The 11930-nt window shown below is 31.4% G+C and overlaps 2 protein-coding genes across 4 annotated transcripts in view; one reads left to right on the top strand and one right to left on the bottom strand.

The window, feature by feature from the left end:
- The first annotated feature begins 304 nt into the window (after positions 1 to 304).
- LOC115881874 (cationic amino acid transporter 3-like) overlaps positions 305 to 11930 on the top strand; it is a 64229-nt gene continuing 52603 nt past the window's right edge. Inside the window, exon 1 of one of the 2 annotated variants that reach the window (XM_030899579.1) lies at positions 305 to 569. The gene's annotated coding sequence lies outside the window, so the exon portion shown is untranslated. Of the gene's footprint in view, positions 570 to 826; positions 846 to 11930 lie in introns of those variants that run through there. The other variant, XM_030899580.1, reaches the window with a different exon arrangement.
- LOC115881875 lies at positions 2656 to 3750 on the bottom strand. Of its 2 annotated transcripts, XM_030899582.1 has the most exons (3): positions 3248 to 3750; positions 3074 to 3193; positions 2656 to 3017 (listed from the first exon to the last, which is right to left on the bottom strand). In XM_030899582.1, the coding sequence occupies exons 1-2, from the start codon at positions 3699 to 3701 to the stop codon at positions 3090 to 3092; spliced, it is 558 nt and encodes a 185-aa protein (XP_030755442.1). In that variant the 5' UTR covers positions 3702 to 3750; the 3' UTR covers positions 2656 to 3017; positions 3074 to 3089. The 2 variants fall into 2 exon arrangements, with proteins under 2 accessions (XP_030755442.1, XP_030755441.1); XM_030899581.1 differs by having other exon boundaries at positions 2656 to 3193.

Raw genomic sequence — 11930 nt, 5'->3', positions numbered from 1 at the left:
AAATTAACAGCTTTCTTTTATTTTTTGAGTAATACTCTCTAAGAAACCTATGGATGTCACTAGTGGTTTAAAATATAATTTAACCGGTAAATTCAATATTCAAATATTTCATAATTCGATTCTATCAAGTAATTAAATAATGTATGTCAAAATTAAAGTATTATAATATGCATGTAACAAATACTAATATTTTTAAATATAGATTTGCAAATTTATTATTTCAATGTCAAGCGTAAAATAATCCTCCCATAACATGGAAAGGGGACCCCCATCATCAAGAACCATTGGCGATTTTTTTATAAGTAGACGATATTATAGTATATTAGTATCATCAAGTAAGGTAACTTGAGAGATATTCAAGTCCAATAAACTTCTACAGCAGGTGGGAAATTCAATTGCAAATATTCCAAGGTCCGTGAAAAAAAGTGATAAATTATTGACTGTTGGTATATAATAACCAAACCAAGTTTAAATTATACCGCAAACAAGTGCTATTTGTTAATACAATGTATGACAAGTTGTGATAGTGTTTTGTGATTGGTTTTTACTCTATATTTAAACACAAAAAGGTAAATAAAATGCTATATTATTATTTTTTGGACTAGATATTAGTTTATTTATATTTTTGAATTGGTTTATATTTGGATGTTGTAGTTTTTATATTTATATGAATATCAATAAACATGCAGGATGATTATAGGTAGATCAAAACCTTATCTATTCGATATAAAATAATTTTGAAATATATATAATAGAGTATATAAGTAGGTACTTACAGGTTCTTATCCTCTTAGTTATTGCAACAAAATCAAAACCTGAACGCAAGTTAATATTGCAAAAATACGGTGAGATAATATCTAGGTTAAGGATGAATACTCTTATGTGCTTACTTTTTACAAAAATTTTGTTAGGCTGAAGACGGTAAATAATATAATACATTTTAAATAAAAGTAAAAAATATTATATTTCTCAAATATATGTATAGTCCTAAAGGAATTTATATTCTATTCTAGAAGTTTATTATTATTATAAAAAAATGTGGTAGATTTGCGTCCTTATGTTACAGACGCAGATGAAATTGCGTTCGCATATTTAGGACAAGGAATTAAAACAACTTCTTTTTTAAATTGCCGACATTCACGACTAGGGAATGCAATCCCGCACCAAAATCTCAATCCCGCAAACCCGCGGGATTAAAGCAGTCAATCCCGCGGATCCGCAAAATTGCGGGACTGTAAACAATAGGCATACATTTGGTCCTAAATGGTACAAAAGGCATTGTACATTTTGCATAGGCCCACAATATATTGATATAGCGTGTATCTTAAACTAGCTGTACAGAAATTTGGACCGATGTATACAGGGTGTTCAAAAAATATATTTAATATTAAATAAACTTAAATTTTATTATAATTTATCTACTTATTTTATAAATAAAAATATTATTCTGATGTTGATTTTTTTTTTAACTTGTTTTAGTTATCTGCTTTTAGATACACTCTATATCAAACATTTTTTGGCATATGCAGAATGTACAAAGCTTTTTGTACCATTTAGGACCATACGTATGACTATAAAAATGCATATTTTTCAAAAAAAAACATCGTATTTTCCTTAAAACAAAAATTAAAAAACTTATCAAATTGTTTTTTCTAATTTCAATTTTCAATACAGATTAGTCGTACTTGGTAAAAATTTCTTAAAAATTGTAAATTTGCGGTAAAGAAGATTCTTGACCAAATTTTCACATTCTTATAAAACAGCCTGTATACGAGAATTCGCTAAATATATTTTCGAAAACCATACAGCATCTTAATCACAATAGATGCATCTAAAACCTGGTCCAAACCGCATCCCAAAATCTTTTTAGTTCAAGAGATACCTATTCAACTTTAAATTTACCCTAAAATTTTGCTTGTCCCGATAATTACATATGTCCGGTAGTTTATTTGACGAAATTGTCCACAAGTACTAGTTAAACGGTTTTCTTCACTTACGCACATACGCCAGAAAGAAATCTAACAAGTAACCTGTTTGTTTCACTTATTTTTAAAGGCCAAGCCGTAAGGGGAATCCTCGGGTTCCGACCGTCGATGCATCGGCCCGGAACGAAATGGTTTCACCCGGATAGAGATCGATTCGGTTACCCAGTAGTAATGGGTCGATCCCGCGGATCCCGCACGGTAAATCCCGCAACTTTGATCCCGCGGAATCTCAGAGGGATCCCGCATTTGCGGGATTGCATTCCCTATTCACGACGATTCATTGCCGACATTAAATTTGACGTGTATTTTCGTCTTTATCGAAGCTATTTTCAGCTACAAGGTCCTTATGTCAAAACTATAATTCAATCCAATCAACTTCTCCTGATATAGCGTAGGTAAAATCCCCCCCCCCCCTTAGATTAAGGGTAAAATCAACAACACTACACATAATAGTTTGTCTATTTGGACAAGACATTAAACGCATTACACAACAATATAATATTATATTGTTGTGTAAATATAATATTATATTGCGTATGCAAAGAGTTTCCCGTATAAAATAAAAATTAAAAATTCTGAATTAAATTAAAATTTTAGAATTGCAGTTTAACGATAAAAAACGCTATTTCATTATTATAAAATATTATAACTTAAAATAATTGAAGGGTACAGGAAAAGAAGGCGATATGTCAAAAAAGTCAGTTCCGAGAAAAACGCTTTTAAAAGTTTGAAGAGCTTTAAAAGTTAATTTACGAAAGCAAAGTAGACATTATTTTTATGTACTATTATTTAATAGGGTTCTGGTGTACAAAAAATACACACAGTTAGATTTTTAACATTTTTTTTAATCTCAAAAAAGGCATTTTTTCACAAAAAGTCACATTAAGACAGGGAAAAAAGGAGTTATGTCATGAAAAAAATAACATGATATTTCAAAAAAAAAGGCAATATTTGAATAAATGCCCATAAAACTAAAATTTTAAAGTGCTTAGTTGGTGTCTGTCATCATTATAGAACTTTTGGGCTGAGTATCTAAAAATATAGCTCAAATTAGATTGAACAGACTTGAGAAAAAGAGTTCGTTTTACCTGCTACACAACCATGTCACTCGTGTGGTACCGAATTGAAGTAGTCTTGAGCAGATGAATGTAAAAACTTTTTAAGGTTCTGAAGGTCCTTCCATTTTGATGTACTTATAGGCAATAGATCTATTAAATAATAATGTATTAGTCACTTGCTACAAAAAGAAAATCGTTTTTTACCTTTGTATAAATAATCTGGAAGTTCAAACTCTTCTTCTTTTAGTTTATTTTTTCCCACGACTTTAAATTTCGCGTCGATGACGACACTACTTTCCCAACTACCATTATAGCTATCCCGATGTAAAATCAATCTGGGATGTTCCTTGGCTATTTTTAGTTCCTTGAGCGGTCTAGAAGGAAAAGGGCATATACGTCGGTAGCGTTTTAATAGAAAAGCAGTCCAACTTCGAAAGTACGATTGTGTAACTTTTTCAACATCAAAAGGGACCGGTTTGATTCTTGCCATTTTAAACACCTCATACCATTCTTCTGGAACTTCGATTCTACTCTTTTGGTTTATTAAACCAAAATCCTTGTCGCACTCTAAGTACGAATGCCCTCGTATCGGAAATGAATCTTTCACACTGTCTAGCCTTTTCTCCGTATGCACGACGTAGTGTAGAAATCGCATCATCGTATAGTTTTTATTTTGGCCTCCGCAGGAGTCGCAAAATATTTCAAGCTTAGGTATTTTTTTGTCGAGGTAATTATATAAAAAATGGTGCAATAAAGAGCATACATTATCACTGCCTTTTTTCCCTACAGTTTCGGGATACCCATAGAAAACGCTTTGAGATGTAGAAAGAACATGAATGTTAAAAAAAAAAGTTGACATCTGCCTTTTATAATATACGTCGTTGGTCGTTATATTCGGAGCAGGCAGATTTTTAGCGAAATCCAAGCAAATCGCTTCGTTGTCTACAGATTGTTGGCAATCTCTTTTAGCTTCTCTTTTCCTTTTATAAAATTGCTCAGCCTTCATCTTATGCACCTTATTTTCTGTGGAGATTCGCTGTACATCTCTGTCTATTTGACGATACTTCAGATCCGTTTCTGATAAATTCAGCTTTTGAGTCTCTAAACTTTTAATTTTTGCTTGGTATTCATCACACTGACTACATGTGTCAGATCTCGGATATCCAAAGGCTATATTAAAATCATTTGAAAAAATAGTTCTATAAGTTTCATAGGAAATGGGATGGTTTGGAAACTTCTGACAGTACAATGCATACATTTTTTTTATATTAAGGTCTTCCGGCAAATATAATTTATTCGAATCATGTAAGCTATAATGGCTTTTGCGACCTTTAAATGATTTAATATGACTTCTGATCACATTTCGAGTTTCATCAGACAGTGTGTGTTTGCGGTTTTTGTGCTTACCTCTTTGATCTTTTGGTGCCTCTCCAATCCTTTTTAAAGATCGCTGTAAAACTTCCAACTTTTTTCGACCGATTCCATGGATAGCCATGAATGCCTTTTGACATACTTGCACTTCTTCGGTATTTCCCTCTGCACTTTGAAGTCTTACGCGATAGCTAAACGTAGCATCATGGAGGACAGCATTCTCCTCAGACTGTCTGGGCCTGCGTTGTTTAACCGGCAAAACCGAAATAAGACCACACAAATATATATTTTGTTCATTGATTGAACCAAGCAAATTAAAATTCTGAATTATTTTTCTTCGAGACGACTCTGAAATATGTTCAAAGCACTTAAACCTTTTACACTTACAGTTTTCTCCTAGAGAATGACTTCTGAGGTTTATCAGTTTATTTACATCACTCATTTTACCGTATTTTTTTCGTTTTTTACTAGAGTTATTTAGTTCAGACGTATTCATAATTCAATCAAAACTTAAACAACGATATAACTTACTATAAACAAATAACACAAACAAACATAGGCGTAATAAACACAGAACTAACAACCCTGCATGCCTATTAAAAACCTACTGACAAAATAATGCGTATGATTTTGTAACTTGTTTCGACAACGCCAGCGACTTAACGCCTTTTTTCGGGGTTTCGCGCGGACGTATCGCCTTTTTAGCCTGTATGGCAAAAATAAAATGGGTTGTATTTGTTGACTGCTCGCTTTTTAAGTCTTCACAATTTGTAGGAGAAAAGTTTACAGCTTTGTCTAATAGATGCCCTGACTAACTCGATTTCGACAAAAATTGACATATCGCCTTCTTTGCCTGCACCCTTCAATTATTAAATTGCCTACTAGTTATTATAGTTTTATTAGTGTAAAAATCAGTATACAGAATCCCTTAGTTACTTGTTTGACGGGAAAAAATATACCGGGTGCGTCTCAAAAGTGGCTCACCCCTATAACTTTTTTATTGTTTCAGATAAAAAAGAAAAAAGATTTGGTATGTTAGTACATGACATAAAATAGGATTGATTGACGTATTCAATTGTTTTTGGTCACTTCCTGTTTCACTGGAAATGACTACAACTTTTGATTTTTAAATGGCACCCTCGTTATATTTCTATTTTATTCGATAGAAAATAACAGTCTGACTAGAATGACATTTTATATGTCAACTTTTAACATTTTCGCATATGGCATATGTATTTGAAATTGTAACATGCGGTTTATAACGACAACTTGACTCGAAATATCAAGTGTGTGGCACCAAATTATGCGTAAAAAAATGCTTTTTCTAAATATGCTAATGAGCCACCCTCGTTCCATTTGAAAAAGAGATATGATTAAAAATTACTATTTGGGCATCTTTTAACCGGCCAGGACAACAGGTTCCTTGATTAAAAATTAGTGTTTTTAACACAGCCATAACACTCTAGATTGAAATTTAACATACAATTTTGTTTTAAGAGAAAGTGTCAAAAGTTGATATATGATATGTCATTCGATTCAGAGTGAGATTTTCTATCGAATAAAGCATAGAGGAATAAAGTAAAAAAATACCGAGGGTGCCATTTAAAAATCAAAAGTTGTAGTTATTTCCGATGAAACAGGAAATGGTAGAAAATAATTGAATACGTCAATTAATCCTAATTTATGTCATATATTAACATACCAACTCTCGTTTTTTTATTTAAAAGAATAAAAAAGTTATAGGGGTGAGCAACTTTTGTACCGGTACCATACCAACCAATATAACGTATCATTACAGTGTTAAAGAAAACACTCTGTACACATCAAGTACAGCGCGATTAAAAAAATTTAAGTAAGAGTTTTACAGTAAAAACAAATTCTAATCTAATTTCTCAACTTTTTTTGTCATCGACGAAATAAGCAACCGATAAGCACAGACAATTACTTTCAGTTAAAAAAATATCGGTAATGTATTTTACATATTTCACGATTTTATATTTTTAAGATTTAAAGAAGAAACAATATTTTATAGACTTTTTTCAGTTTAGTAGGCCACACTGTATAAATATGTGTTATACTTTCACTTTTTGAGCTTAAAATAATTCGCATTTTCGTAGGTTTGAGTATGAATATTACCTTTCTATAAACCCTCTCAAATATATTTCGAGCCAAAAAACAAAGTTATGAATTATTAATGCTAATAAATTAAAATTAATCAATTAAAGAAGTGTAATGTCTACAGTAATTCAAATTTTGTCATAACCATCTTGAATAGACGGTCCTCTATTTCTATTATTTATATATAAATTAAATAAAAAAGAACTAATTCTAGTGAGAGAATGCGTAGAATGGGTCAAAGTGGGGTGGGGGGGGGGGATAATCACTGCGAGCTTAAAGATCTATTATTAATTAATTCAAGTGAGAATGCAGTCAATAATCACCACATAGACTAATAAAACTACTTTTTAATTTGTCAAGCTTTCGAGAAATTTATTCCCATCATCAGGACAGTTTAATGAGTTAATTAATAAAACAAATCCTTTCCACAATAAGGCCTTACACACTAACACCATTGGACATTGGAATCACAAAGAATTTTCTTTATAAAATACTATACATTTAAATAGACTTTTTATTTAAACAATTTCTCAAAAAGAAATTGCCACAATGTTGTTTCGAGCTCGATCAGACAGTAACCCAACGATCGAATTTTATATTTAATTTTCAATTTATTTTATATTTCTCTATGGTTTCGACGATCACTCCCCGCAGTTATCGCATCCGCTTGTCTAGTGATCTAGTGAGCAAATGAGAAAACTTATTATCTCAACAGTCGGAAGGGTCCCAATAACCACCGCTTTAATAAAATTTTCCGTAGGTCGGTTAAGAACTCTCATCCCTCCTAAAACGCCGACAATGTTAAAAATTGAAATTCAGGGCATAGCCTGCACACCTCGACAATCAGCTCGATGTATTCTCTTTGCTTATTCCCTTGTCTATACAGGGTGGCGCACCTCATTCGCCTCGGTTGATTATACGAAAACAGAAAGATGTAGAAACAAAATATTTTATGGGTATATGTGGGGAGTCAATGTGCACAATTTAAAATTATTTTGAAATATACAGGGTGTCTCAGAACTAAGATCCATACCAAAGTTATGTTTTTCCTTATGGAACACCCGGTATTTTATTTCATTTTTGGATTATTGAGCCCAAAAAAAGACATTTGTTATAAGGATTAAATATATTTAAAATCATTGGTTTTTGAGATATTTAAAGATATTTAAATATGCATGCGACAAAAGAATTTATTATCAATACCCTGTACATTACTTTCAAGAATTAATTCTTGTGCTGAGTTTAAAGGCAAATAAATACACTTTACTGAAAAATGTTATTGCTTCCTTAAATTTATACAGGGGTACCAACAATTAGTTATTTATTTTAAGGATATATTTTACATAAAAACTTTTTTATTTCAAATGCAACACCCCGTATTTTTTTAAATAAATCGAAGCAGATTCAAATGCTCTTTCAAACTATATTACGGTTTCCTATACCTATCTATCTCAGATTTTGAATAAAAAGCGATTTTTAAATAAAATGGCAATCAAGATGGCTGGTATCGCCATGGCAATTTTCTAGTGACAGTTAGTAACTATTTTCAAAATCGACATTAGTTTATAGACTTTATTTAAATCTCTACCAGTTTACTTTTATTTAATTGATCTACAATAGTTTAATAAATATTATTTATTAATAATATGTATTTATTATTCTATCAAGAAAAACGAAGAAGTAGTTCTTTATTTTATTTTACGATAACTTGTAGATATATGAATTTTTTATAAAAGAGCCAATTACGGCAAATTCAATTTCTTAACTTCCAACGACAGGTTTCTGCCTAATAGTTTTTTTTATAAACTACACTACCAATTCTGCGAAATAGAAAATAGGACAAGTAGTTTTTCAAAGGAACGCTTATCAGGAAGATTCCTATTTGGATATCTTTGAGCAATAGCTCTTGAGGCTAAGAAATAATTTTCCTTACAAAACAAAATCACTAGTAACATATCCATTCGTTCAACCAGCAGATATGGCTTTATGTTTCTTAATCAAATAAAGAATACTTACTTATTAAACATTGTGGGTAAATTTTAGTAAACTGTTTAAATAATAATGTCCATACACTAATGTCGATTTTGAAAATAGTTACTAACTGTCACTAGAAAATTGCCATGGCGATACCAGCCATCTTGATTACCATTTTATTTAAAAATATCTTTTTATTCAAAATCTGAGATAGATAGGTATAGGAAATTCTAATATAGTTTGAAAGAGCATTTGAATCTGCTTTGATTTATTTAAAAAAATACAGGGTGTTGCATTTGAAATAACAAAGTTTTTATATAAAATAAATCCGTAAAATAGATCACTACTTTTTGGTACCCCTGTATAAATTTAAGAAAACAATAACATTCTTCAGTAAAGTTTATTTCTTTACCGTTAAACCCAGCAAAAGAATTAATTCTGAAAAGTAATGTACAGAGTGTTGATAATCAATTCTCTTGTAGCATGCATATTTAAATATCTTTAAATATCTCAAAAACCAATGATTTTAAACATATTTAACCCTTATAATAAATGCCTTTTTTTGGGCCCAAGAATTCAAAAATGAAATAAAATACCGAGTGTTCCATAAGAAAAAATATAACTTTGGTATGAATCTTAGTTCTGAGACACCGTATATTTCAAAATAATTTTAAATTGTGCACATTGCCTCCCCACATATACCCATAAAATATTTTGTTTCTACATCTTTCCGTTTTCGTATAATCAACCGAGGCGAATGAGGTGCGCCACCCTGTATATATAATATCCATAATCAAGGCTTATTCTATTCTATCACCAATATTTCAAGTCAAAATTACATGCCAGTCAGTGGCGGACTAAGGGGGGGGGCAGAAGGGGCGGTCCGCCCCGGGCCCCGTGTTTTAGGGGGCCTCCGATTCTTAATAAGTAATTTTTTATTCAACTGGCAAACAAGGCCAATATGTGTTATAAAGTAGTTATAAAGCAGTTTGTAGGTGGAGTATGCAAACCATACGTATACGCCAACATAAGCAGTATAAATGGAAGCAGATATTTATTTAATTATCAATTATTAGGCCCCAGTAATTGTCAATGGCATTTTCTATTTAGGAAATTAAATCAAGGAGTAATTTTCCTTGTTTAAAATATGGAATAATTATAATTTTTTATATATTTTGAGACGGAATTTATTTATTTTAACTTTTAAGTTATTTGTCAATGGTTTTCATAGATAACCACATGTCTTCTCTTTATGGTACAGTGGTTGTGGCAATCATTAAATTTGACGTTTAGGCTATATACATATTTTTGACAGGCAGTTTTTTCCTCTAAAAATTATATTTTTTTTTCTCAAAAACGGTTAACGTTAGGTATAGAGTGTTTAATATCAAAATTCATAAAATTTTACAGAGAATTTAAGTATGTAATAAAAAATGGGGTCACCTATTTAAAATAAGAAAGTTGCAGTCAACTTGTCGCTATTGCGGTACTTCCGAAAGTGCCGCCATATTGAAAATATTTTTAATCGATAGATATCATTGTGAAACAATGATATGCACAAAATCTCGTATCTAGATATTGTAGCTCTCTAGAAACTTCTAACGCAGGCTCAGCCTGGGACACCCTGTATAAATACTTGAATTTTGTCAACCATTCGGTTGACACAACCAACGTCATTCAATTTTTACAAAATGTGCATTAGAAGTATATCATTATCTAAACAGACCGGGGGCCACATTTAGCTTCGCCGCCCCGGGCCCCCGACAGGCTTAGTCCGCCACTGATGCCAGTAAGAATCCCTGTCTCAGATTTAAAGCCAGCAGGTTTAAGAAAAGTTAAGAAAAGAAACATCTATTATAGATATTATTATTTATATTATACTTTATTATTAAACCGCCCTTGGTGCGCACTGTATAGCACTGCATTTAAAGTTACAGCATGTTAAACTTTAACAATGAAATAATAAAAATATTTCAGTGATAACATGGTCAAAGACATGGTGATAATCCATATGCACAAACCTGTAAATCTGTCGACACTTTTTTAATATACTAAAATATTTAACACTATATCACCCTCAAAATTTCACTAGAATCGCAAAAAGCACTTGGAAGAAAATTAAAATATATCGAAGACTATAACCAAGCGTTAACCTCCTATAGCTACGAAATATGACTACGAAGAAGACTGCCTATGACGCACAGAGGGGATTTTTTCCAAATTCGTGGCCAAAATGATTTTTGTAGGATAAACTTACTATTTCTTTTCAAAACTAGTATTTATATTAAAAGTGAGTCATATTTACTAAGAAAATGTTTATTATACACTTTGATGCTCTACAGGGTGATAAAAATTGCAAAGTTCGAAACAGAGGTAAAATTAATTATTAGAAGAAAATATTCAGTAGTTTTCATCTTTAAACATGTATTTTTTGCAAATTGTTCTTATGCTTTTCATTTTCATTACATATGAATTTTAAGGGTGAACAACCCCTAAAATATGTTTTATTTTAAAAAATGGTTAATTTTGCAGAAAAATGGTTGAACGCGTATTTTCTATCGCTTTTCACCAAAATCAATGTTTTTTTTTTAAATAAAAAATATTTAAGGGGTTGTTCATCCCTTAAAATTTGGGTTTCGAAATATCCCTACTTATTGAACCTCTACACCTAACAATCTATACGTAAGCCAAAATTCAGCTTTTTACTCTCATTGGTTTCAGCTTGATGAGAGAGAGAAGGGTGTTATATTCACCCCCTATGGGACAATCGTTGTGGAAAAAATATCTTCGTATGTCAAAAACAAAAATAAAAAATACGTGTTCAAGCAGTTTGTCGCGAAACCAGTGGTTTCCTAAATAAAAAATATTTCAATATTGAAAGGGTGGTTACAACCCCTTTAAATTCAAGTTTTATAAAATTCTTTCTTATTGCTCGCCTACTTTGTATAAGAAACCTTTGTGCAAAATTTCAAGTCTCTAGACCCAGAGGTTTAACCTGTGTATTGATATGTACCTATATCCGTCACTTACAGTCACTTTCACAGACATTTTTTTTAAGTGTCCATTAACTAAAGGATAATTAAATTTAAAGGTGCCATATATTTGACGTGACGTACAGGTCATCAATCAGTGTTATAATGGTACTTAAAAGACCCTTAACCTAACGGTCCCTTAAAAAAATGTTGATGCAAGTGGCTGTTAGTGTGAGACAGTTTATTCTATTATATAAGTAGATTTCACATTACGTTTAGAACCAAAAATCTGTTATTTTGAACAGATTAGCAAAAACTAGCAGTCAGTTTTAACACAGTTAATAAGATTAAGCATTGAGATAAATAAGACAGTGAAAAGCATTGAGCTTAATACGCATTAATAGGGTACCAAATGCTTAACCGAATGAACGCTTAATTTTTTCTTTTTCCAT

Source organism: Sitophilus oryzae, unplaced genomic scaffold (assembly GCF_002938485.1).
Source record: "Sitophilus oryzae breed Bouriz unplaced genomic scaffold, Soryzae_2.0 scaffold_1744_pilon_pilon, whole genome shotgun sequence".
In the NCBI taxonomy this organism is placed as follows: Eukaryota; Metazoa; Arthropoda; class Insecta; order Coleoptera; family Curculionidae; genus Sitophilus; species Sitophilus oryzae.
The sequence above is the reverse complement of the archived record's forward strand: the minus strand, read 5'-3'. Positions and strand labels throughout refer to the sequence as shown.